The 27,973-nt window shown below is 40.0% G+C and overlaps 1 protein-coding gene across 1 annotated transcript in view; it reads left to right on the top strand.

The window, feature by feature from the left end:
• The window catches only part of TBCK (TBC1 domain containing kinase), a 554,412-nt gene extending 526,755 nt beyond the window's left edge, over nucleotides 1-27,657 (top strand). Inside the window, exon 26 of the mRNA XM_082256928.1 lies at nucleotides 27,353-27,657. Within this exon, the coding sequence (XP_082113054.1) occupies nucleotides 27,353-27,463 (111 nt within the window). The 3' untranslated portion in view covers nucleotides 27,464-27,657. The remainder of the gene's footprint in view (nucleotides 1-27,352) is intronic.
• Nucleotides 27,658-27,973: the final 316 nt, after the last annotated feature.

Raw genomic sequence — 27,973 nt, 5'->3', positions numbered from 1 at the left:
CCTGGCCATCTCTTCTTGAAACATGTTGTGATATTTTGAGATACCTGCTCTTGTATTTTTCAGTGAATAGAGCTTAGAGTTAGTTTGATAGGATGATGTAGTTAGTTTCATAGGTATTTAATAAAGGCATCACTCATTTACAAATACCCAAGGACAGCTGTGTAGCGCACAGAGATCGCAGGGGGCGCAGCAGGACATTGGGGAACTTGTAAAAGTATTTTAAAGTGCCTTTGACATTTGCACTTCCTAAGAAAAGCTTGCATTGAAGAATATGTGTGGAAATAGGAAATTGAATACAAAATGGAACGTGGCCTGAATTTCTGATGTATTTATTTTTTGCATTTAGGAGTACTGTTGCAAAATCTGGACAAAAGGCACTCAAATTTCTGATTAGTCTTCGGGAACATGTTGATTTGAACTAAGCAAGTTCCTGGGAGGGAATTAATGCTATATTTAAACTCTTCTTTATCAAATGGTAAAGTTTCTTTTACTGTCAGGTTATATGAACGTTCTGTGGCTGGAAAATGAGTGCCTAATAAGAATAATGCTGAGACCATGTCTGTAAAAACGTATATATAAAGTTTGCCAAGAGAAAGCCTAGCTGTGCTTATTCCATGCAGCAGTGACTTCTCGGTCAATGACTGGCTGACTTCTTCCTAAAAGGCTATGCAATGTGCATGTTTTCATGGAAAATACGTATCGTTTCAGTGACGCCGCTTCAGATGTGTGTCACAGCTGCAGCACCGAGCTTTGGCATTAAATATATTGGTTGTTGGTCTTTGCGATTATTGTAAAATGCATTTATTGAAAAATCTAATTATATTCTGATTAGTTGTGGGCAAGCATTTGCAAAGATAACTCTTGTACTCAGTATGGATATTTAACTTTGTGTGTTACATGCTTCTTTGGTCAGTTTTATAGCTCCGCTAATTAATGATTGCAATCTGAAAGTTAATGTTGCACAATGAATGCACATAAACCACCGATTATCCTTTAGAAATGTTTCACTGTTCTAAAAGGTTCTTGTTCTTAGTCTTACCTCACTGTTTGTAATATGACATTTAGTTTTTTTTAGAATTTTTGGTTTAATCACTTTGACCTCTGGAATATTTACCCCCTTCATGACCAGGTCATTTTTATAGATACGGCACTGCGGTATTTTAACTGACAATTGCACAGTCGCGTGACAATGTATCCAAACAAAATTGATGTCTTTTTTTCCCACAAATAGAGCTTTTTTAGTGGCATTTGATCACCACTGCACCACAAAAAAATACCGACAATGTTGAAAAAAAAAACAATATTTTTTACTTTCTGCTGTAAAACATATCCAATAAAAAATGTACAAAATCAAATTTCTTCCTAAATTTAGGTCAATTTATATTCTGCTACTTGTTTTTGGTAAAAATAAATCCCATTAAGCATATATTAATTGGTTTGCGCAAAACTTAAAGCGTCTACAAACTTTTTACCAGTAATGGAGGGGATCAGCGACTTCTAGTGGGACTGCAATATTGCGACAGACATTTGGACACTTTTGACACTTTTTGGGATCCTGTGATACTAATACAGTGATCAGTGCTAAACATATGCACTGTCACTGTACTAATGACACTGGCTGGGAACGGGTTAAACATCTAGGGCAATCAAAGGGTTAAATATGTCAGGGTTAAATCTTTTACTTCCCTGCTAACAGGACAGGTCTCTGCCTTGTTTACAGAGGCAGGGCTTTGTCCTGTGTGAATTCATGATGATGGGGTGAAAAATGGACTCTTCTTTTGGCTCAGAATTTGAATGTTGCCCTCAAAATTTCTAGCAGGTCTACCCTGACTCCTCCGAAGGGCCAAGCTTCTAAAAAAAAAAAAAAAAAAGTGGAAAACTCTTCTTACTTTTTAAGTGAAGTTTTGCACAACCTCAACTACCAAATGAAAGGCTTAATAAAATCAAATGACACATGCAATACGTGTCCCTTTGGCTACACATAGTTCTAGTTAATTATGTTTATTTATTTATTACAGGTACTTATACAGCACCATCAATTGATAGTTGATTGTTGAAATTGATATATTATACATTCATGTTAGGCTCTGCCCTCAAGGAGCTTGCAATCTAGGGTCCCTAACTCAGTCATACATACAAATACTAGGACAATTTAGACAGGAGCCAATTAACCTACCAGCATGTGTTTGGAGTGTGGGAGGATGCCCACGCAGGCAAAAGGAGAACATACAAACGCTGTGCAGGTAGTGTCGTGGTTGGGATTCAAATCAGTGACCCTAGTGCTGCTAGGAGGAAGTGCTGCTAGGAGGACGTGCTGCTAGGAGGAAGTGCTGCTAGGGGGAAGTGCTAACCACTTAGCCACTGTTCTACCCTCAGTTTGAAAATGTATTTCATTTTAAAATGTATTTAATTTTCATTTTTCTTTCCAGGTACTCTTGTGGAGGGAACTGGGGGTTTAAAAGACCTCCAGACCCCTCCTCTGCACTTAAAAGCATTCAAAATGCCAATTTTGGTGTTTTGAATGCTGTAAATTTTTTTTTAATTTAGCACCGAGTACCTGGAAATGATGTCATGACATCACTTCCGGGTTTTTACACGGAGACATGATGAGAGCCAAATGTGGCTTTGATCGGGTCTTCGGTGGCCGTGCAGGTAGGATGCCTGGGTCTCCTGGTGGGAAGGGAGACCCGGGCGAGCCGCGGGAGGGGGGGACGTCCCATTCCGCTCCTTGTAATGACAGCCGAGCGGCTTCTCAGACGGTCGGCTATACACTCCGATACCAGGGTGATGCCTCTAGCTGCAGGCATCACTCCAGTACAAGCACTTTCCCGAAATATCGGCAATATTGGTAACCTCAGGGGCCGTTTCCGATATATCGGGGAAAGTGCAGATCGGCCCTCGATATATCGGCTTTGCCGATAATCGGTCGATCCCTAGTTTTAATAGCCGGTTGTATTCTATGTATTTAAAAGCATATCCAGCTTTTCTTTTTTTTAACAAACGGTCTACAACTAGCCCCTTTAGAAGTTTATTTCACATTGTACAGCTCTTACTGTAAATGCGTTTTTCTGTACAAGGAGGTTAAACCTTCTTTCCTCCATACACAAAAAATACCCTTGCAGTGACCATATCGGGAACAACTTTGTACCAAGTTTACTGTAGGGACCATTTATGTATGTTTACAAGATAATCACAATCCCTTAACCACTTCAGCCCCATTGTGCTCAATTATGTACATGTATTTGATTTTGTATTTCTGGGTAGGGGACGCATGCCTGCCGCCCCACTTGTGCTGCCGTTCGCTACAGCACAAGTTGATCAGCGGGTCCCAGCCAATGATTTATGGCCAGAACCTGCCGATCGGCTGAGTGAATGACAAAAGGGAGCCCTGTGTCGTTTTACAAAGCAGAAAGTATAAACTGCCACATTGTTTAGTAAAAATAGCATACACTACACACATTACACATTGTTAGGCACACATTTAACCCCTTAATCGCCATAGATGTTAATCCCTTTCCAGCCAGTGTCATTAGTATGGTGACAGTGTATAGTATTATCACTAATTACAGTATTTGTATCACTCGTGATGTCAGTGGCAGTTAGTCAGTTACCCCCAGCGTAAGTGTCACATTGCCCGCTGCAATCCCATTATAAGTCGCTGATCACCGCCATTCATAGTATACAAAAAAATTCCAATATATATATATATATACCAAAGTTTGTAGATGCTATAACTTTCACACAAGCCAATCAATATATACTTACTGGGATTTTTTTTTTTTTTTCAAAATATTCGGTCTTCTTTCATTTATATTGCATCAAAAACACCAAAAAAAGCTCTATTTGTGTGAAAATATATAAATTTTATTTGGGTACAGTGTTACATGACTGAGCAATTTCCATTCAAAGTAGCTCAGTGATAAAACGCAAAAAAATGGCCTGGTCATGAAGGGGGTAACATCTTCAGGAGCTGAAGTGAATAAATGCCTGTTCTTAAGAAAAACTAAATTCAGTTCAGGTAATCTTTTTCTCCAGGCCTCTTATTAATTTTGTTGCCTTACTTTATTCAGTTTCCAGCTTCCTTTTTGAGAACTGGTACCAAAAACTGAATTGCATGCTTACAAACATTGTGTAAGAATTTTGTTTATGAAAACAGTGAGAAGTTAAGAAGAAAGTTGTCCCAAACAAATTGCTAGAAAACCACTGGGAGCAGAATAGTGTACCTAGCCTTTCCAGTGTTTTAAACCTAAAAAAAAAAAAAGAAATACAAATGCTCACTGTACAACACATGTAACTTACTTGCACAAAAATATGAAAAAAAAAAAAATGGGACAAATACAATTCCTGTATGTTATTTAAAGCCACTCTTGAGTCATTTTTTCATCTTTCCATCTCTTAAATCATCTGCCCTTGTTGTTTAAACTTTGGATAGTAAAATATTTTTTTCTGCCAATAAATACCTTATACAGCCCACTTCCTCTTTAGCCTAGGCTAATGACATAATGGACAACTCTCTCACTCTTGTGAGAGTATGCTAGGGAGGGAGGGATGAGTCATAGGAAAGCCATTCAGAGCTGGAGGGTGCTGGATGAGGGTGGAGATAACAGGAGACTGCAGAGATCCATGAGTATTCATCAAGAGAGGAGAAATATAAAGGCAAGCAGTGGTGTGAGTGTGTCTGTATATATCTATATATATATATATCTATATATATATATCTATATATATATATATATATGTGTCTCTGTGCCTCTGTGTGTCAGTGTCTGTGTAATTCCAGGAAGTGAGCAGTCATCAGCTTCAGCTGCCCACAGTTAAAATTTCTGCAGCCAGACTTAGTGGAGAGAGATTCCTGCAGCATATTTGGCAAGTACAGAATCACAGTACATATAAAATAATATGCAAAGTGAAATTTCAGAATGGCAAAGATATTTTTATTACAAATTATGTGAGCAGACTGTAGTTCCTCTTAAAAGTATATATATATATATATATATATATATATATATATATATATATATATTTTTTTTTTTTTTTTTTTTTTACTTCGGACAGAGTGGAGAGGGATTAGGGCACCTGTCAGTTTTTATTGTGGTCTGTGCTCCCATTGGAAAGATTCATCCTCTCTATTTGTTCTGTATACTGTTATCATTATTATTATTATATTATTATTATACAGGATTTATATTGCACCAACAGTTTACGCAGCGCTTTACAACTTGAGGGTAGACAGTAAAAATACAATACACTTTAATACAGTGGGATTTAGAGTGCCCCGCTCTTTAGAGCTTACAATCTAAGAGGGAAGGTCAATAAATACAAGAGGTAATAACTGTGGGGGTGTGCTGATGGAGAAATAAATGTACAGTTGTTAGGTGAGGGTCAGATAGGCTTCTCTGAAGAGATGAGTTTTCAGGGATCGTCTGAAAGCTGAAAAAGTAGGAGATAGTCAGACAGATTGGGATATAGCATTCCAGAGGATGGGAGAGGCTCGGGAGAAGTCACAAGGGAGCTAGAGAGCAGGAGGTCTTGGGAGGAGTAAAGAGAAAGATTTGGTTTGTATTTTGAGATTAGGTTAGTGATGTAGCTGGGAGCAAGGTTGTGGATGGCTTTGTAAATTATTGCTAGTATCTTGAATTTAATTAGTTAGTTGAGTAGCAATCAATGAAGAGATTGACAAAGAGGGGTAGCAGATGCCGAGCGGTTTGTAAGGTGGATGAGCCTGGCAGGACTGAAGGGGGGAAAGCCTATTTAAAGGTAAGCCAATGAGGGGGGAGTTGTAGTAGTTGAGGCCAGTCGAGATGACCGTGAAGTGGATTAGAAGATTTGTGGGGACAGTAGTTAGGAAGGGGCATATCTTAGAGATGTTGCAGAGGTTGAGGCGGCAATTGGATGTGGGCTTTAAAGAATAGTTCAGAGTCCAGGATTACACCTAGAACCTTGATGTGTAGGAACAGGTTAATAGTTGAGCCGTTGATTTTGACAGAGAAATCAGGGGAAGATGCACGTCGGGGATTAAATATCATGAGCTCGGTTTTGGAAAGGGTTGAATTTGAAGAAGTGATGTGACATCCAGACAGATATGTCTGTTAGTAAGTTAGTATTGCGAAACAGATGGAGTAAGCTGGTGGGTGGAGAGATAGATTTGGGTGTCGTCAGTGTAGAGATGATATTAAAAAGGCATGGGAGGCAATCAACTGACCTAGGGAGGAGGTGTAGATTGAGAAAAGGAGAGGTTTAAAGAACAGAACCTTGGGTGACCATGACAGGGAAAGGAAGAGGAGAGGAGGAAGTAGAGTTATAAGTGACACTGAAGGTGCGGTGGGATAGGTAGGATGAGTACAGTCACAGAGACCAAAGGAGTGGAGTTTTTTGATGAAGAGGAGGTGGTTCACTGTGTCAAAGGCAGCAGAGAGGTCCAGAAGAAGTAGTACAGAATTGTGTCCGTTGATTTTAGCTGTCAGTAGTTCGTTTTTGAGTTTAAGGAGAGCTGTTTATTTGGAGTGTTGAGGGCGAAATCCAGACTGAAGGGGATCAAGAAGTTTGTTCATAGTCAGATGGTCGCACAGTCGGTTGTAGACCAGTCACGTTCTTTTATTTTCATTGAAAGTGAAAGAAAATCCCCAAATTTGGGTTGACATCAGAAAAGTAATATAGGAGAAACCTTCCAATGGGCATGACAATCGTGGGGATCCTGGTGACATTCCAGGATTCCCCAACTTTGTCGGGATTTCCTCTCACTTCCTGTTTTGGCTATGGCACAGGAATTGAAGAGAAATTTCTCCTATGGGACACAGATCCTCCCTTACTCTGTCCAAAATGAAAAAAGTTTTGCCTGGATTTACATTTTAACATTAAACAGTGCTCTGGAAGTACAATACAACATCCATACATGAAAGTCTACCAATTTGTAGAATCAGATTATATTTTTCAATAAGAAATTGCAAGACAGGGTAGATGAACCTAAATTCTTGCAGCAAAAATATGTGTCTATTCACAAAGACCCACCCCCAATCTCCAACAAAGAAACATACCTTCAAAAATCTAACAAAAACATATGCAAGCTTTCTGATTGCGAAATATGACAAATTTTCCAAAGAAATAGTTCAGTTTAAGACATGCAGCAGTCAAAATATTTTTATCCAGTAAAATGTAAACACAATCCACAAAAAAATATTTTTATTGAAAAAGTGCATACAAAGTCTAGAGTTATAGGAACTAGAAGTATTCAGCTAACATGTAAACTAGTAATAAAGGCTCAGCAATTTTTATCCTTAATGTATTTACAGCATTTGGAGAAAAAATGACCCAATGCTTGTATTATTGCCCTAGTCCCCAAACACTTGTCTGCTGTCCTCACACCTGCCGCTGGATCCTCCATTATCTACACTGTTCCTTCAAACTTCCTGATTGCAGAGAGGAGGTAAAGCTAGGAGAGCAATTAGACCCTGTAGATGTCTGTCAGGAGCTGAAAGGAGAAAGCTGGAGCAGGGCTTGCCGAGAGCTGTGTGTTTCAATTGGGGCGCACACAGCCCCGGTGGGGAGTGCATAAATGTGGGTGTCTCCCTTGCAGTTGGCTGGGCCAAGGAGACACCAGTAAACAAGATGGCAGTGGATAGTGGTTCAGGTACCAGCTGGCAGCCAGAAACAATTGTTATTTTTATTTTATTTTTTATTTTTTTTTAGAATCAGACTATACATTATACGTATGTCTAGACTTCCTGAACTAACAAAAAAATGGGTTTAAAATCACTTTTCAAGTATTGTGAAGTAAATAATAGCAACTTTCAGTAAGCAAACTGTCATAGTTCGTCCAAAGGAAACGTAAACTATTCCAGTCCTATATATAAAACATAACATGGCTGTGGGCATGCTGTTTAGCGTTTGGTGCAAAATTGCGGTGTGGTGAGTGCATGTGCGCTAGCATACTAAACTTTTTTTTTTCATTTGCTATTATTTCCTGCAAAAAATATGATAAATAGGCCCTATAGACTTAGAAACATGTACAGTATCAAGAGTGACTGGGCCATTTTTTGATGAGTTTTTCTGTTTTATTTGCAAAAAAAAAAAATCACAACATCCTGTCTAGAATCAGTTGTTATTTACATAAAAGGTAAATAGATTATTTATTCTACTTTGCAGGTCCACAGTTTCCGTTGGGATAGGTTATTGAATATAACAATTTCTGAATGTAATCCTTTTTTTATATTGGTTTTCGATTTACACCATTACAAACGTTTGGAGCCTCTCCAAAACAATGGGCAGCATGTTTGGAAGCATTTAAAATTTCAAGACAGCTGGAAGGGCTTGTTCATACCTCAGCTAATAGTGTGCAATGTGAAGGGAGCAGTATAGTTGCAATATAATGAAGCCTCATAGTGTTTTGTTTCTTTTTTCTCCAACTTTATTGAAATGTCACTAAATGACATTCCATTAACTTTTATGCATAGCAGCACAATGTGATGCAGTATAGTGCTTCACAGCTAGCTGCGCTGTGCAAAAATGCAGCATTTCCTGCTTTGTTTACTCTACATCACTGCAGCTCAGTGGTATAACTTAACTTATAGGACTCCAGGCAGATTGCCTCATCTGTGCACATCCTCTCCCTTTTCAGCTTGGCATCAGTTTTGCTATTTTGGCACAGTTCTAGAAGACCCAAATGTTTATTGGATGAAAACAAGTGAGTTGCCAATATTAGAATCTGTGTGCGTTGGATGGTAATTTAGTAATAATCTATTACATCCTACATAATAATTGTAAGTTCCAGTGATATACAAAACAAATTGAATTTACATACTTTGATTAGTCTTGCATTTTTCGATGTATCAAATCTATATGCTTTCAAAATATTGTTCATAAAAAACACTAACCTATGCAATAAGTTTACTTGATTTGAGAAAGCATCACAAATACATTGCAGGTATAAAGTACCTGTACCATAAGAGATCAAAGTAGCTTTATCAGTAAAAGAAGGGTTGTTAAATTATTTGATCCTGGATATAGATCAATGCAGCATGTGATGATATATTGATGATATCTATAAAGGTCAGCTTCAAGTATAAAGTTAACGGCCACAAGCAGAGGTATGCAAGGTAGGAGAAATGAAAGAACCATTATTTATTATGACCTTGCAGATCTTAAGACTGTCTAGATATGTCATGTCTTAGGATGATTCAATTTATCTACAGTCCTATTAACCAGCTTTTTCTGCTACATTATAACCATTGTTAATTAGAGAGGAGCAAAAATGGAGGGGTAAAGCATTTTTAGTATGACCATACACTTGATAAATGAGTCCTCCTGAAAATCATTGTGTTCCTTTGTAGAATGGACAGCTGCAATCATTGTCTTCTGCACCTGTAAGAGCTTTTTTTTAGATTTTTGTAGAAGGATTAAAGGTGTTAAATAATTATGGGTTGCTATAGTTGCTCTTGGCGTTATTGCCCCTTAGATTGATGGAAGCGCTACAACATCAGATTTTTGTCCTAGCAGTTCAGTATTAAAGCTTGTAGCAAGATTTCTGAGTTGGAGTCAGAGTCAACTGTACTTGCACAGATGGAAAAATACAATACAATGCAATGTAAATTGCAGATAATGTTGCAAGAATATCTAGGCATGGCCTCTGTTGGCTACAAAGATTTCCTGCTTACTGCATCTCCCTGTTTGCCCTCTATAGGAATTCAGTGACAGAGTCATTAAAATCAGAACATTGGGTATGTATAGGTCCATCAGCCATTGTAACCATAGCTATCAGCCATTGTTATAGACCTCTAAGCCTCCACATTACTGTATTTACACTTCCAATCCCTGAAAAAACAAATGTTCATGGAAATCATTCATTGCAGCTTTTAAATGCTTTTCTCATGTGTTAGGCTGCGGTTGAACTTTAGGTTTGATTTACTTGTTAGTAGGACATGCAGCCTATAAGCTGATGTAAGCTGCATGACGTCAGACCTTTGAACCCCTAGGTGCCTGAATGCTGCTGAGAGTTGGTAAATCTGCCAGTATCTACAGGGATTTTATTATTACATTATGATGTTAAACCAACTCTTGCACAACTTGCCATATGATTTGACTTATATTGTTCCAAAAGAGATTTCTTCTATCTGTCTTAGTTACTCCCAGTAATGAAGCTTTTCTTACTGTATTGCATCTGCACCTGTAATGCTTTTTCTTTTTGTACAACTCCCTGGTAATCTTTACCGGGTCCAGTTTTTGAAGTTTTGGTTATCAGATGATGGGTATATAACATGCATTGGTATTCTTTGATTGCAGATGTTATCTTTCTACTCTAACTTAAAAAGCAGAGCTAGAAACTCACAGAAACCTATAGCAAGACAAAGAAAATCACCTTTAGGCCACCTCCTCTAAATTAACACTAAACATTTTGGCTTTACTTAAACTGATAACGATTTAAAGGGCATTTAAAGAGTAATAAAGCAGAAAAGATTTTGAACCACTTCCAGAATGTCAGATTCATGTGGCCTGGATTATTGCAGTGCAATGACTTTAAAAGACTGCTGTGTACATTTAGAGCGTTAAATCTTTTTAAAGCCATCACACAGTTTGCTTGCTCAGAGTTCCCCACTAGGTAAGAATTTGGAGCAGTTTTCAAAGTTCAACCTTGACTGTAGTCAGTCCTAACACTAATAGTGACACCCCAGAGTTTATTTGAAGTGAGATGCTGAGGGAATTAGTAAGGAGTAGGGAATGTGTACATCAAAAAAATAGTTCCGCTGCTGCTCTATTTCTGTGCTGGCATTGATGAAAGTCTTTGTTATGGCTTTGCCACCACTGTGCCAAACATGCGTTAGCAGACTGGTATAAGAAAAGTTAAAAGCTGCTAGGAGAATGTAAATAATGTGTGATTAAAACCACAACCCCATTCCAATTAGCTTGAATTTTCCATTTCAAAGAGCATACTAAAGCCACAGAAATACAAGTTAAAGCTCCATTTGTTCTTTCTTTTTGAATTGCACTCACAGCTTCTATTGCAGCTTCACACTATGGACACAGAGGTTTTAAAGGTGGTGTTGTATTTCTCTCTTATTTCACTTTATGCTTTGATTCAGAATTTATTTTAAATCACTGCCTTTGTATTTACTAGAATAGCAATTTTAATAACAAAACAAAAGGGCATTTGCTCTGGGCCACCATTATTCCATGAAACTGGATCTTTACCACAGGGCTGTATAAATGTCTGTAATGCTTTATGAATAGAAAATACCATTTGTTCTAGATAAGATAACCTGTATTATGAATTAACAAAAAAAAACACATTCTAATATTTACACTACTTCAGCACCATGACCTAGATTCCATCAACAAATGTTCTGTTATCCTGATAAAACTTGACCTGTTTTCTAATAATAAGATACATTCATTGGTCCCACCAATTATTCAAGCATCTCTGTTTTCTAGAATAACAAGAAATTCTTGTCTATAATGTTATTGCCATAATCTGTAAGTTTAAACTATTGGAATGCAAACCTATATTATATCTAGACTCTTTTCTAGGACCAAGGGCTAATGGTATGATGATCACCATTTTCTCGGAGGTATTGGAAAGTGTTAGAAAGTGGCCGCCAATTCTACGATAAACGTTGCTCTTAGAGCACCATTATTGCCACTGTACATAAAAGTGTGTAGGTAGGACAGGAGCAGCACCTTCCATATTAGCAATTATTTCTTTAGAAACTGACCCAAACGTACATATAAAAGGCTTGTGTGGAAGGAATTTGGGTTTGAGTTTAATATCAACATGAGATGCTTCATTCAAATACAGTTGCATGTATATGTGAATTCCAAACCTGTTTGACACAAACAAAAATCTATTACCACAGGCCCTTAACACAGGGTTTACAAATGGTTACTGCATCACTGTACCCATTTGTGCTCATGGCTGAGGGTGAGGATAAGCAGATCTGTTTCCAGTATCTCCTACACACACCATCCTCTCCTGTATACAGTGATATTTAGCAGACCGTAGCGCAAGGGTATCAATGTCACTGCTGGGTATGGAAATGGCCAGCCTTTTCCTCAGTGACAATGCTGAGCCACTGAAGGAAGAGGCTGTTCCACTATATAGAGTAGTTTGCAAGCATAACAAAGGTGTTGTGTGACATTGATGTAGATTATTGATTATTTTATAGTTATCCTGTAGCATTGTTATCTATCGGCAGAAAGTTGCTTATATTAGTTGCAGGATCACCAGGTATGAAGTTAGACAAAGCCAGAAAGATAATTATTTGGAAAGAGCTTGTTAAAAGTTTACAGCCTTCAATGTAAGATAAACAAAATGCGTATACTTTAATTTCTGTATGGATGCAAAAGAAAATGAAAGGTGGCAAAGATGTTTATCCTACAAGGTCAAGTGGTCTTTGGGGAGGCAACTACAAGCCTGGGATCCAGGTCCAGTTAAAGAAAAATTCCAGGCATGGCTATATTATGCATAGTATAGTATGTATATACTGATCAGCCGTAACTATGACTATGCACCTATTATTGAGTAGATTCCTTTTTGCTGCCAAAACAGACCAGGCCTGTGGAAGCATGGATGCCACTAGACCTCTGAAGGCATGCTGTGGTATCTGGCACCAAGCCATTAGTAGCAGATCCTTACAGGACTTCAGAAAATGCCATGCATTCTCTAAATGGTATTCATGCCAAGCGGCCAACCTCCTGTGTTCACAATTCATTAGGACAGCCACTCAGCACTGGACGCAGAAGCAAGTGAAGATCACTGAAGCAGTGGTGTTTTCTTTAGTGTTTTCCAGCTTCCAGGGCATCAGACAGGGTTGGTATATATAGTTACATTGGTTCAAGCTGGACCAATGTAACTACAGTATGAATATTAGAGCCATGCCTGGAATTATCCTTTAATATAATTCTCAAGGCTTCTTTAAATGTCTTCATTTGAGTGCAGTTCATTATTCCATCTCATTGTTAAAGAAGCCTGTATGATAAAAAAAATATTATACTATATATGTATGGGCACATCTGCAACGTTGTAGGTTTAATGCGAGCTAGTAACAAATTATTAGAGCCAGGGTATCATAACTATGTTTATATTATATATATGTGTTACAGACCTGTCAGAGCACATACGTCTGTGAAATGGCTAAATAGGCAAAGAGGCTAGGGAAGGAGAACAATAATGTGCTGCCACTCATAAAGACTGCACATTGGCTTGTACTGCACACAGCATTAACACCCTATCTACTTAATTACATATATAAAAATGGTTACATAATCGTTCTATTAGGACAAAAGTCTTAGAAAAATGCCTGGCTTTCTAACTATTTTCAAACAGACTCCGCAACACCAAGTTGCCTGCATGTTTGACCTGTAACTGTAGTATCAATGATTTTTACAGAGTATTGAATAAAAAGGTGCAACATAAGAGGAGACTAAAACTGGTGCACACAGAATCTGGTGAAGCTGTGCATAATAACCAAGCTTCTGAAGCTTCTAACTTCAGTTTCTTCAATTAAGTTTTGACATTAAGGCCCCTTTCACACAACGTCAGTTGTTATCCGTTTTTCGTCAGTTGTTATCCGTTTTTCGTCAGTTGTTATCCGTCTTTGATCCGTTGCCATCCGTTTTTACATAGAGATGCATTGATGTCCGTTTTTCATCCGTCAACGGATGGATGAAAAACGGACAAACGGACAGCGTGTGTGAAAGGGGCCTAAAACTTTGGAAGCTGATTGTTTATTATGCACAGCTGCACCAGATTCTGTGTACACCAGTTTTAGTAAATCTTCCCCACAGTGTGCAATATTTGTGAATCATGTCTACACATCTTCATTACCCACACTACTCAGGCACCAACAGGTGAGAATAGGTCATTTTCAGTCATACCGGTTAATCTTATGTCAATGAGCTCCTGGGTAACTGCTGTTCGACTATGCTTTGGGAAACCTGTCCCAAGTGTTATTGTTTCTCTTTGACAAGGCACAGTAGCACTGCTCTTCTCCCCTCATCATCTCTTCCCTCTCTATTGAATAAACATAAACGGACAGGGGTTCTTACTCTTTCACAGCTATATGAGAAGGGTTCACTTAAATCCTTTGAGCAGCTGGTAAGGGAATTCCCCCTGAACCAGAGGTGGTTTTATAAATTTTTGCATCTACACCATGCTTTACAAGCCAAATTTTCTTCTACCCCTGTATTGTTTCCTTCAGTTCCAGTGTTGGATAGAATATCTCAAGCAACCCCTACCAAAGGCCTTATTTGTGATACCCACTTGTCTCTATTAGAGAGCACATTCCGTAAATTCTATCTGCTCTCTGAAGTAAAGTAGGAAGAGGATGTCAGGCCCATTTCTAATGATGCCTGGGAAGAGATTCTTCAAGTCCTTCCCTTTGTGTCTCATCCACTCTTGCATAGGTTAACCCAAATTTTCATATTGCATAGGGTGTATAGGACCCCAGAATTTCTGTCGCTGCTATTATTATTATTATTATTATTATTATACAGGATTTACAGTGGGTACAGAAAGTATTCAGACCCCCTTAAATTTTTCACTCTTTGTTATATTGCAGCCATTTGCTAAAATCATTTAGGTTCTTTCTTCTTCCTCATGAATGTACACATAGCACCCCATACTGACAGAAAAACACAGAATTGTTGACATTGTTGCAGATTTATTAAAAAAGAAAAACTGAAATATCACATGGTCCTAAGTATTCAGACCCTTTGCTCAGTATTTAGTAGAAGCCCCCTTTTGATCTAATACAGCCAGGAGTCTTTTTGGGAAAGATGCAACAAGTCTTTCACACCTGGATTTGGGGATCCTCTGCCATTCCTCCTTGCAGATCCTCTCCAGTTCTGTCAGGTTGGATGGTAAACGTTGGTGGACAGCCATTTTTAGGTCTCTCCAGAGATGCTCAATTGGGTTAAAGTCAGGGCTCTGGCTGGGCCATTCAAGAACAGTCACGGAGTTGTTGTGAAGCCACTCCTTCGTTATTTTAGCTGTGTGCTTAGGGTCATTGTCTTGTTGGAAGGTAAACCTTCGGCCCAGTCTGAGGTCCAGAGCACTCTGGAGAAGGTTTTTGTCCAGGATATCCCTGTACTTGGCCGCATTCATCTTTCCCTCGTCGATTGCAACCAGTCCTGTCCCTGCAGCTGAAAAACACCCCCACAGCATGATGCTGCCACCACCATGCTTCACTGTTGGGACTGTATTGGACAGGTGATGAGCAGTGCCTGGTTTTCTCCACACATACCGCTTAGAATTAAGGCCAAAAAGTTCTATTTTGGTCTCATCAGACCAGAGAATCTTATTTCTCACCATCTTGGAGTCCTTCAGGTGTTTTCTTAGCAAACTACATGTGTCTTACACTGAGGAGAGGCTTCCGTCGGGCCACTCTGCCATAAAGCCCCGACTGGTAGAGGGCTGCAGTGATGGTTGACTTTCTACAACTTTCTCCCATCTCCTGACTGCATCTCTGGAGCTCAGCCACAGTGATCTTTGGGTTCTTCTTTACCTCTCTCACCAAGGCTCTTCTCCCCCGATAGCTTAGTTTGGCCGGACGGCCAGCTCTAGGAAGGGTTCTGGTCGTCCCAAACGTCTTCCATTTGAGGATTATGGAGGCCACTGTGCTCTTAGGAACCTTAAGTGCAGCAGAAATCTTTTTGTAACCTTGGCCAGATCTGTGGCTTGCCACAATTCTGTCTCTGAGTTCTTCAGGCAGTTCCTTTGACCTCATGATTCTCATTTGCTCTGACATGCATTGTGATCTGGAAGATCTTATATAGACAGGTGTGTGGCTTTCCTAATCAAGTCCAATCAGTATAATCAAACACAGCTGGACTCAAATGAAGGTGTAGAACCATCTCAAGGATGATCAGAAGAAATGGAAAGCACCTGAGTTAAATATATGAGTGTCACAGCAAAGGGTCTGAATACTTAGGACCATGTGATATTTCAGTTTTTCTTTTTTAATAAATCTGCAACAATGTCAACAATTCTGTGTTTTTCTGTCAGTATGGGGTGCTATGTGTACATTCATGAGGAAGAAGAATGAACCTAAATGATTTTAGCAAATGGCTGCAATATAACAAAGAGTGAAAAATTTAAGGGGGTCTGAATACTTTCCGTACCCACTGTATATAGCACCAACAGTTTGCGGATCGCTTTACAATGTGAGGGAAGACAATACAGTTACAATATAGTTCAATACAGGAGGAATTAGAGGTCCCTGCTCGTTAGAGCTTACAATCTAGAAGATTGGCTTAAGAGCTGATTCAGCTTGCTCCAGATGCGGCAATTTGGGGTCTCTTATACACCTCGTAGGGTGCTGCCGACAGCATACCTAATGGGATCTTAGATGTGAATCTTCCAGTGGATCTTCTTATATGTTTGTTGGGCTATGTTGATAGTTCATTGCTGAAGCCACCAAGGCGGACTACTGTCACAAATGTGCTGTTTGTGACTCGCGGACAAATTGCCCTTAAGTGGACTTCCCCCACATCCCCCTACCATATCCGACTGGATATTTGATCTTAATAAGTGCATTTACTATGAGAGACATATTTGTTTTTCTTAGAAGTCAATCTAAGAGTTTTGACTCAATTTGGTCACTGTGGCTAGCCGGTATGAGCGAAGTCTCGAGCTAGGTTATAGGCCTTTGTAGACTTAGTTGTATTGTCAAAAATAGGTCCCATCTTTATTGTTTCATGTTTGTGGATTTGTACAGCGGGTTTTTGTTTTTTTATCTGGTGGTTGTTTTTTTGACTTGTGATGATTGTTTGAGATATGATTTTCTTTTTTGTCTTTTTGTGTATGTTTTATGTGTCTATAAAAAATCTTTTAAAAATAAAATCGGATTAAAAAAATAAACATAGATGCTTAGTCGAGCCAAATATTTGTAGTTAGGATGGTACTGCCAATACCTGGGTTTTGAGGGTGACTGGTTTGTGTGTGCACCTTTGACTGCCTTGATAAGTCTTTAAAAATTCATGTTCTTCTACAGGCCACAAGTAGCCAGCTTTCTATTTACAGGTTATTTGTTTTATTTATGCCTTTTCTTGTACTGCTACCGGCAGAAATTACAGTCTAACAGTGACAAAGAAAAATAGAACAGAAAGAATAAAAGTTAAATATAAAATACATTTTGTAAAATTGAAATTAGTCTGATGATGAAGATACAGTACTCCTTCCTTTGCTTTATATTGTCAGTGTTGTGCTGTCATGGCCAAGGCTTCAAATTAAACTCAACCTTCACAAATAGACGGCAACAAGGAATCACTCATCACACCTTTGCCTGCTTTTGTCATGAAATGGTCTTCTTATGAGCTGTCACCTATAATAGTCAGTGCTTCTTTGATCAATCAATTTTCTTGTCTGGAAACAATTAAGACATTAGGCAGAGTAATTTCTAGGTGCTCATCCTGACAAATGCCTAGGCCTGGAGCAGATATACACACAGGAATACCAAGTGCATTTTATCCTGAGAAGAATAGCCAAATCTGTATGGTAGGCGTCAAATTGTTAATTGAACTGTGCAATAGTAAAACAGAGGAAATCCCAATGCAGACATTCTTAACTTATGCTACTGGTGGAATTCTGTTACATATTCCCTTTTGCTTTGCGCTCCCATTTGTGTGACAGTGTGTTAAAGCAGGATAAATAAGGGGAAAAAGCTATGGTTACATTTGCAAATTATCTGTAGACAGAGATTAATTAGACCTCATCTGCCACCAAGCAACTCATATGTGGGCTGCCAAATTTCAGTGTTGCAATACATTCATTTAGATGTTGAAATTGTTGGACATAACAATTGACTTCTCTAGTTTTGGAGTAGGCCCTAGTTCCCAGCTGGGACTTCGGTCTTAGCTGTTATTTTTTTGGGAACCTTTTTTTGTAATTATTCTTTCAGTAGAGTTCCTGGAGAGCTACAAGCAACAGCCGGCTTGGTTTCGGACTGGATATTCTAGATCCTTAAGGTCTCCCAGTCTGGCCAGCGAGCTTGAGCAGGTTATAGTCCAGCACGACAGAGCCCCACTGGACGGGGACGAGTCCGCGAGTGGACCGTCTCGCTGGGACGTGAACCACTTGGAACATCCTAAATCGCAGCGTACCCCTTGGCTGGCAGCATCCCCATCCCGGGTGGGAGGTAGTCTGTTCGGAGTGGCACCCACCTGATTCCGTGGTATGGTGAGTAAGTGTCCCCCCAGTTCTCTGGCGGTCTCGGGGGAGACGTGGGCCCCTTCTATGGAATAGTTGGACCCTCGGGTATCCCTCGGTTCTCCTTGCCTCTCGGGTATACCAGGCCCCCCCTCAGCTGTTCCCTCCCCTCCCATAACAGGTTCCTACCTTTGGGGGGTGGATATATTGCGGCCCCTGCGGCGGTTCTGCAGGGGGGGGGCATCTTCTGGTGGGGTCCCCTCTTGGGGACCATCCGAGGCCTTTGAACTTGCTGTACCGCCAGTGCAGCAGTGCGATCGCATTATTGCAACTTTTTTAAAGTGACATTACATCTTTTTAAATTTTATGTAAATGGAGTCCCCGGACAAAATTACCCCTACAGACCCCCTCAGTGCGACTGTGGAACCTTCTGGGTCACAGCCCCTGTCAACTTTTACAGCAGTTTTGGATGCCTGGTGTCAAAAGTGGATTTAGTGTTAAAAAGTAATACTAGCCGTAAGCGCCCTTTGCCTTCACCTCCCACTGTTGTAGCTTCAGAGTTAGATGAGGCCACCGCAGATGCACCCCACCCTGGTGGCTCTGTGTCATCGCATTCTGATGGTGAAGAGGACATATCCTCGTCAGCCGCTGTGCGGGAAAGCGCGCGGTGGAAGCACTTATAGTTTCAGTACAAGAAACTTTAAAAATGGCGGATGAGTCTCTAGTGTCAGGAACACAGGTGTCTTTTGGCACCCGCAAATCCCAGAAATCGGGCAAAGTGTTCCCGTGTCCGGAACTTGTTGACAATATTGTCATGGAACAGTGGGGGTGCATCAAGCACATTAGTGGTGTCCAAGCACTTTAAATGCCATTATCCCTTCGCAGATAAGGTTTCCACTCGGTGGACCGTGCCACCAAAGGTGGATCATCTAGTTTCCAGACTAAATAAGTCTTCTGTGGTCCCAGTGGAGGAATCCCCAGCCTTTATGTACCCCGTTGATGGACGGATTGAGTCTCTGTCCCGCCATATACATGTATTAGCTGGCTCAATATTGAAACCAATTTTTGTGACCACCCTGGTGTCACAGACCGTCACTAAATGGGTGAAGTTACTAAAAGGTGTCTTGGAAACAGAACAGCTCTCCCCGGGGCTGATTGAGCTCCACTGGTAGCCAGGGTGTCCGCAGTAGGGATTGCTATTAGACGCATGGTGTGGCTAAAAAGCTGGTCTATGGACCAGGCATCCAAAAAGGCTCTTTCTGACAGGTTGTTTGGATCCTCCCTGGATGAGTTGATCAAAGGCCTTACAGGTAGAAAGAGTACTCTTCTCCCTCAATCCTCTAAGGGCAGGGCACCATGTGCTAGACAGCGGCCTTCTTTTACTGCTCATAGGCTGCTTTTTCGTACCTCAGGGTAGCAAGAAAAAGGAAAGCCATTCCGGTTTCTGGCTGTTCCAAGAAGACATGGTTCAATTAAACCGAAGGCAGGCCAATCCGGATATGCAGACAAGTCCTTGTCTGCATGAAGGGGCGTCCCCAACCGATTCTGGGGTGGGGGGACATCTTTGCTTCTTTCCGGAACCATGGACTTCCTTGTTTCAGGACAAATGGGTTCACAAACTGATCCGATCAAGGTACAAGATCGAATTCTGGTCTTGACTGTCGAACAGGTTCTTCTCGTCCAACCTACGCCTATCTCCAGACCGTTTAAGGGATCTCTGAGAGGCGGTACAAAATCTGTTGTCGCAAAAGGTGATTGTCCCGGTTCCCTCTTAGGAACGTTTTCAAGGGTTTTATTCAAACCTGTTTACTGTACCCAGGAAGGAAGGCAAAGTGCGTCCAATCGTGGACCTCAGAGGTTTTGAATTGAGTTTATTCGCGCGGTAGTGGTCCAGGTGGGGACACCCAATGTTGACCTGTTCGCTTCTCGACTTAACAAGAAGGTTCAGAGTTTTGTGGCCAGGTCAAGGGATCCTCTGGCCGACGCCACAGACGCACTGGTGGCTCCTTGGGGTCAGTGTTGGCTGATCTATGTGTTCCCTCCGCTGAAACATCTGCCGAAGCTACCGCGCAGAATAGAGGTGGAAGGGATTCTGGTGGCCCCAGACTGGTCTCGCTGTTCATGGTACGCAGACCTGGTAAGGTTGGTCCCCGATGCTCCTTAGAGAATTCCGCTCAGGGAAGATCTGCTGTCTCAAGGGCTTCTCTTCCATCCTGCTTTACAGTCACTGGCTTTAACGGCGTGGCTGTTGAAAGTCAGGTATTGAAGGATAGAGTTCATTCTGACTCTGTGATTCCTACACTATTGAAGGCCCGGAAGTCTACTTCCAGGAAGATCTATCATCGTACGTGGAAATCGTACATTTCATGGTGTGAATCGTTGAAAATGCACCCTCGCTTGTTTTCGTTAGCTAGGGTTTTGACTTTTCTTCAAAAAGGGGTTGAACATCGTTTGGCTTTGGGCACTATTAAAGGCCAAGTGTCAGCTTTGGCTGTGTTTTTCCAATGTCCTTTAGCTACGCATGCCCTTATTCGCACTTTTATTCAGGGGGTTCTTTTATTCAGGGGGTGCGTCATATGGCGCCAACGAGGCGATCCCCGTTACCTCTGTGGGATTTGAATTTGGTGTTATTGGTTCTTCAAAAACCTCATTTTGAGTACATTAGGGAGATTCCCCTGCTTACATTATCTCAGAAGGTTGCCTTTTTGGTGGCTATCACTTCTGCCCGCAGGGGGTCTGAATTGGCGGCATGGTCTTGCCGTTCACCTTATCTGGTGGTCCACAGAGATAAAGTGGTACTTCAACCTAATCAGTCGTTTTTTCCTAAGGGGGTTTCTGATTTCCATTTGAATGAAGACATTGTGTTGCCTTCCCTCTGTCCTAAGCCCAAGCATCCCAAGGAAATTGCTTTGCATTCCTTGGATGTGGTTCGGGCAATTAGAGTTTACCTGGCGGCTATTGAATCTTTCAGGAAATCAGACTCTTTCTTTGTCCTTACCAAAGGACCTTGAAAAGGATTGGCTGCGTCTGCTGCAACCATATCCAGATGGATCAGGCAGATGGGGGTTCAGGCTTATTCACTGAAGGGTCTGGTTCCTCCTTTCCCTGTGAAGGTGCATTCTACGGCACTAAGAGCATTAAAAAATCTGTACACTTCAAATATATTAATGTAAGTTTGCAAGGTGGCAACTTGGTCGTCTGTGCACACGTTCACAAAATTCTACAAGGTAGATGAGTTGGCATCTTCGGATGCCTCTTTTGGCCGCAAGGTTTTGCAGGCTGCTGTTTTAAAAGAGATCTTGTTTCTCTTTGAGGGTGTATGTTTTTTTTCTGGGTGAGCTCCAGTTGTTTCTGGTTGAGCTTGATGTTACCTGGTTGGCTATGTTTAGCCTTGGGAAATGATGTTCTTTTTTTGCGTTGTTCTCCCTACCCCTCATGCTAATACTGCTTTGGGATGTCCCAATGGTCAAGAACATATGAAGCTGCGTCTGTCAATGAACGATAGAGAAAACTGGATTTTTAATTTACCGTTAAATCCTTTTCTCTGAAGTTCATTGACAGATGCAGCACCCGCCCCTCTAATTATGAGTGGAATGGGGGTGTTGTCTTCTAAATACTGCTTGCAACTAAACTGAGGGCTGTAGCGGAGTGTGGGGGTTATGCCTGCAGGGACAGCCGCATAGGTGTGGTGAAAGCTTTTTCCTGCCTAGTGTCCTATTCCTGAAGGGAGGAGCATAACCCAATGGTCAAGAAGATATGAAGCTGTGTCTCTCAATGAACTTTAGAGAAAAGGATTTTAGGGTAAGTAAAAAATCCCGTTTTTTTAAAACTTCCACCTTTCTCAAAGCCATATGGGCCATTTGAACACAATCTTATCTACTACCTTCATTTTTAAATAAGTGTGCAAAATGGGACAATGATTTAAAGTGTTTGTTCACCAATGCCAGAAGTCTGCCAAGCAAAATAAGTTAGTTGGAAACTCTGGTGCACGAGGAGAACTATGACTTAATTGGTATTGCTGAATCTTGGCTTCATTCTTCACATGACTGGGCTATAAAATTTGCTGGGTATGCTCTCTTTCGGAAAGACAGGGTAAAACGGAGGGGTGGTGGTGTTTGTCTCTAGTTGATGGAGAGTGTGCTGAGTCTGAAGCAGTATGGGTTGAAATGTAAATGGGTGTGCGTAAAACAAAGATTATCATTGGAGTTTGTTATAGACATCCCAGTATTAATGAGGATGTGGAGACTCAGCTCCTGGCACAGATAGAAAGGGCTGCAAGGGCTGGGACAGTGTTAATAATGGAGGATTTTAACTACCTAGACATTGACTGGAGTAATGGCACTGCTGGAACAATTAAAGGGCAAAAATTTATAAACCTATTACAAGACAATTTTATGGTGCAGTTTATTGAGGCCCCCACTAGAAATGATGCTCTGTTGGACCTGGTAATCTCAAACCATGCAGAGCTTATTAGCAATGTTCATATAAAAGAACATCTGGGTAGCAGTGACCATAACATGATTTCATTTAATGTTAGCTGTAAGCAAAAACATGCATACAGGAAATACAAAAACACTTAACTTTAAGAGAGCAAATTTTCCAAGAATGAGGGCTGCTCTCCAGGATTTAGACTGGGAGGGAATATTGGCATAGATGAGCACAGAACAGAAATGGGAATTTTTCAAAAAGACTTTATGCAAACTCACTGTAAAGTATATTCCCATGAGTAATAAGTTTAAAAGGCTAAAAACAAAACCTATGTGGCTCAGACAACAAAAGTTAAAAAAGCTATGGATAAAAAGAAAATAGTTTTTAAAAAATATGAAAATGAGGGAACACTATCATTGTTTAATTGTTACAAGGAATATAACAGAATATGTAAAAAGGAAATCAGGGATGCAGAAATTAAAAATGAACGACAGATTGCAAAAGATAGTAGGACAAACCCCAAAAAATTCTTCAAATATATTAACAGTAAAAAGGTTAGGTCTGAGCATGTAGGCCCTTTACAAAATAATCAGGAGAGGGTGACTGGGGACAAAGAAAAGGCAAATTTATGAAATACTTTTTTCAGCTCTGTATATACAAAGGAGCATGTGGGAGCTCATGACCATAATGAGGACGGTATTGACACAGCCCCAAATGATCCACAATGTCTCAAAAGTGATATGGTCCATAAATATTTAGACAGAATAAGGGTGGATAAAGTGCCTGGACCAGATGGCATCCACCCACGCATCCTAAAATAATTGAGCGCTGTAATTTCTAAGCCTTTGTTTCTAATTTTTAGGGACTCGTTAAGGACTGGAATAGTACCACTTGATTTGCGTAGGGCCAATGTGGTGCCTATATTTAAAAAGGGATCAAAGTCTTTGCCAAGTAACTATAGACCTGTTAGTTTAACTTCTATAGTCGGGAAGATATTGGAGAGTTTAATAAAAGACCACATAGATGAGTTCTTGCTGAAAAAAAGATTTTAAGCAACGGACAGCATGGATTCATAAAGACAGAAGTTGTCAAACAAACCTGTTTTCTTTTTATGAGGAGGTAGGTAAAACCTTGGACAGAGGGGTGGCTGTGGACGTAGTATACTTGGATTTTGCAAAAGCGTTTGACACAGTTCCCCACACACGGCTAATGTGTAAGGTAAAGTCTACAGGCTTGGAAAGATCGGTTTGTAATTGGCTAGAAAATTGGCTAAAAGATAGAATTCAGAGAGTAGTGGTTAATGATTCTTACTCTGAATGGTCTAAAGTTATCAGTGGTGTACCCCAAGGTTCAGTGTTGGGACCCGTACTTTTTAATATCTTTATAAATTATATAGGGTCTGGGATTAAATGTAGCATTTCAGTCTTTTCAGATGACACCAAGCTTTGCAGTGGAATAACTTCTTTACAGGATGTCTCCAACTTACAAGCTGACCTCAATGCACTGTTTCATTAGGCAACTATGTGACAAATGAGGTTTAATGTTGATAAATGTAAAGTTTTGCACTTGGGGGCTAAGAATATGCATGCATCATACATACTAGGTGGAGTAGAACTGGGAGAATCCATAGCGGAGAAGGATCTGGGTGTTCTGGTAGATCATAAGCTTAATAATAGCATGCAATGCCAAGCTGCGGTTTCCAAAGCAAGCAAAGTCCTTTCTTGTATTAACAGAGGCATGGACTCCAAAAAAAAAAATGATATCATTTTGCCCATGTACAAATCATTAGTAAGACCTCACCTGGAATATCCAGTTCAGTTTTGGGCACCAGTTCTTAAAAATGATATCGGGAACTGGAGAAAGTGCAGAGAAGGGCAACCAAACTGATAAGAGGCATGGAGGAGCTCAGCTATGAGAAAAGATTAGAGGAACTGAATTTATTCTCTCTTGAGAAGAGGGGATTAAGGGGGAATATGATCAACATGTATCCATATAGTGAACTTGGTGTTGAGTTGTTCACTTTAAGGTCAACACAGAGGACAAGGGGGCACTCTTTACATGTAGAGGAAAACAGATTTTGTCTCCAAATACGGAAAGGTTTCTTCACCGTAAGAGCTGTGAAAATGTGGAATAGACTCCCTCCAGAGGTGCTTATGGCCAGCTCACTAAATTGCTTTAAAAAAAGGCCTGGATTCTTTCCTAGGTGTACATAATATAAATGGGTACTAACATTTTTTTTCGGTAAAGTTGATTAAGGGAATATCCGATTGCCTCTTGGGGGATCAGGAAGGATTTTTTTCCCCTGCTGTAGCAAATTGGATTATGCTTTGCTGGGGGTTTTTTTTTAATTCCTCTGGATCAACAGCGGGTATAGGATTGTGTATATTGGATTGTATGGTTGGGTTTTCAATACTGTTTTTTTTTTTTGGTTGAACCGGGTGGACTTGTGTCTTTTTTCAACCTGACTAACTATGTAAAGGGAAAGGATTAGCTCAGCAAGAGAGCCTTTTTGCCATATTTAAGCTTTATTTTTACGGTTAAAAATGACATCAGACAAATCTGAGGCATTCTTCATCTAGTACAATGCTTGTTTGGAACTATTACCTGTCCATAAAATTTAAATATCATTTTAGGGCATACTGCTATCTCTGTCCAGTTTGATTAAAAATTAGGTTTACCTCTGTGAAAAAAAAATAATAAATGCACATATTTTTGTAGGAAAAAAAATGTGTATTTTTTTTTCACAGGAGCCTGCAGAGCATTGCACCTGCATTCAGTGGATTGCAGGTGCAATGTCAGGCCCTGCACAAACGGCCCACTGCTCTGTTGCCCGTACCTCTGTATGAGTTTTCAGTTTCACAGCTATAAGCAGTGTGAATAGACTACGAAGGTTCTCACCAGCACACACGACAGGTGGTACTTGTTTAAAGGAGGATTAAGGTACTGCAACCTGATAAACAATTCTCATGCTAAGGCTTAAACTTATTTGTACCAGACCAGCAGTCTCTATCTGCTTGTGTATAGACATCCAAATCACAACATGTCGGCAACAAAGTGTATCAAAGCTTCTTCATTATTAAATCCAAGGAGTAAAATGTTTCTTGGAGTAACCAATACTAATGCACTTCTTTTAAAAGATGACCTTACTCATAGCTGGTAACCAGCTATGAGTAAGGTCATCTTTTGACGGAAAATTCGTGTTGGTTGCTCTATGGAACACTTTACTCTTCGCAAATTAAGAAAGAAGAAGCTTTTATATTCACCTTGTTGCCGACATGTTGTGATTTGCAGGCGGGACCTGTAGTTTATTCATTCACAGACTGCTGTGAATGATTACTGTAGCTCAGACATTTTCAAGATGTCACAACGGGTGTGGGGAGAGGAATCTCCGCCTGCTGCCACAGCGAGAGGCACTCTGGTGACTGAAAGTGGGTAAATAGGAGCTTTTTACACCCTAGATATGGGTGTAAAATGTAACATTCTCTTAAAGGCAATTGTATCCTTTAATGTTTGTTCTGACCAAGTCCAGTGTTAGGAGGGTTGTAAGTTGTGTTAACTCATATATTTCTATGTTTCTTCCTTCTTCCCAAAGTCTGCCAGGGTTTATTACTGACTTGGCTCAAGTCACTGTTTTCCTGCTTTCTATTTTGTACTCTATTTTCTGAAGCCTATAATTGGTCATTTTACAGCTTTAAAAGAAAGAGAACTGCAGTTATTTTACTATGACCATACAGACATTTTTGACATCTCACAAAATTGGTTTAGCAAAGTTGGTGGAAGATTAAATTTCACCCTAATGCATTACAGTAAAGAACAGATTATAAAAACATAACATACTCATAGGGTGTGATTATTTTGTTACTTAACAAAGGGCAAAAGGCTAGAAGCCCAACAGCTGCTTAAGCTCCATTCACTTAGATCCTATGTCACTGTTCTACATGGCAAAACTGTTTGCACCTTCAGTAGATATTTATGAGCTAAACTGTAGCCAGTTTCTATATTGGCACTTATAAAGCAGTTACTTGCGTTTACATTCCACTGCGTACTTTTGACCTGTTAGTGATTGCCTTCATTTTCTATCCCTTCAAGCTTAATGCCTATACTTTGTGCAGTATGTTCTTTTAGAATTGTATGAGCTAGTTAAAAAAAACACGTTTCTCCGCCATTCATTTAACTTTCCATTTCTACTTTTCAGCTTACTGTCTAAAACATTTTAGCATTACAAGATGGTCTTTTTCAGTACACTACCGTTGCGGCATCAGTCACTTTTAAATGACATCAGTTGATTCCATTGTCATTGTTTTAGCCTATTAAAATTAAACTCCATCCATTTTGTTTAGTTTTGAACACTTTGGAGTGAGGTTAGAACCTTTTATTGCTGTGACTGATATCACAGGGACAGACAATTCTGAATTCACCATTACACTATTAAATTATTGATGTACGTAATTTGTTAACTGATGCCTGTTGTAGTGCTCCTCATATTTAGTTACTTGACAGCTGAACAGGTTGTTACGGCAGTCTGTTAGTTTGCTGCCACTGACATTCTACAGAGCTCTCTAGCTGAACAAAGTTAGCCTGAAAGCTTCTTTTATATTATAAGCAAGATGACTTGGAATTTGTACTTGGCACCAAATCTTAATTACCTAGTCATTTGGGGTCTAAGCTGAAATGGTATATTGTGTTTTAACAGTGGAAGGTAAACGCTGAAATATATTCCAATATTCCCATTGTAATGCAGGTTGTACATTTCACAATTATAACTGCTTTTTCATATTGTTTTTCTTCCAGTTTGCAGCACATCTTGTGAAATTGGGATATCCTCGAGTTTGTATTCTGGATGGTGGAATTAACAAGATGAAGCCAACTGGCCTGCTGACTGTCCCCTCTCCACAGATCTAAGAAACACAAGCCAATACTTCTGTACATTAATGCATACCCACAAAGGATGTATATGGAGCTCTGCCCGCCTATATTTCATGGCTTTGGAAAATCTATTCAGAAGTACTGTTAAAGTGTCTCTATACCAAGGTGAAATGATCTACAAACCACAAGATGGTAGAAATAAAATTGCATTTCTCATGCAATACCGTAACTCTCTGTGCCTATAGAGACCCAGGGAAAATGTTATAGTTGGATCATTGAATCATGGAATATTGTGGTTATGTGGGCCTTTTTAAAAAAACTGTATATATCTGTAGACAGCTATGTCTACACTGTTCAATCACAACATGATTGTCAAACAAGCACCATTAGCCAATTCATTGTTTAGGAATGGAGGATAAAGATAGGAAATAGACTTTTTCCAAAGTCAATCTAAAAGCACTGACTTGCAATGTTTTCTTTGTATTTAAACAATGGAGATACACTTTGTATGTTGCAAATAACCTGATATGAGATTGTGTTAATTGG

This window comes from Pelophylax lessonae (genome assembly GCF_965119305.1).
Source record: "Pelophylax lessonae genome assembly, chromosome: 1".
NCBI lineage: Eukaryota > Metazoa > Chordata > Amphibia > Anura > Ranidae > Pelophylax > Pelophylax lessonae.
Note: the sequence above shows the minus strand (reverse complement) of the source record. Positions and strands in the feature narration are given on the sequence as shown.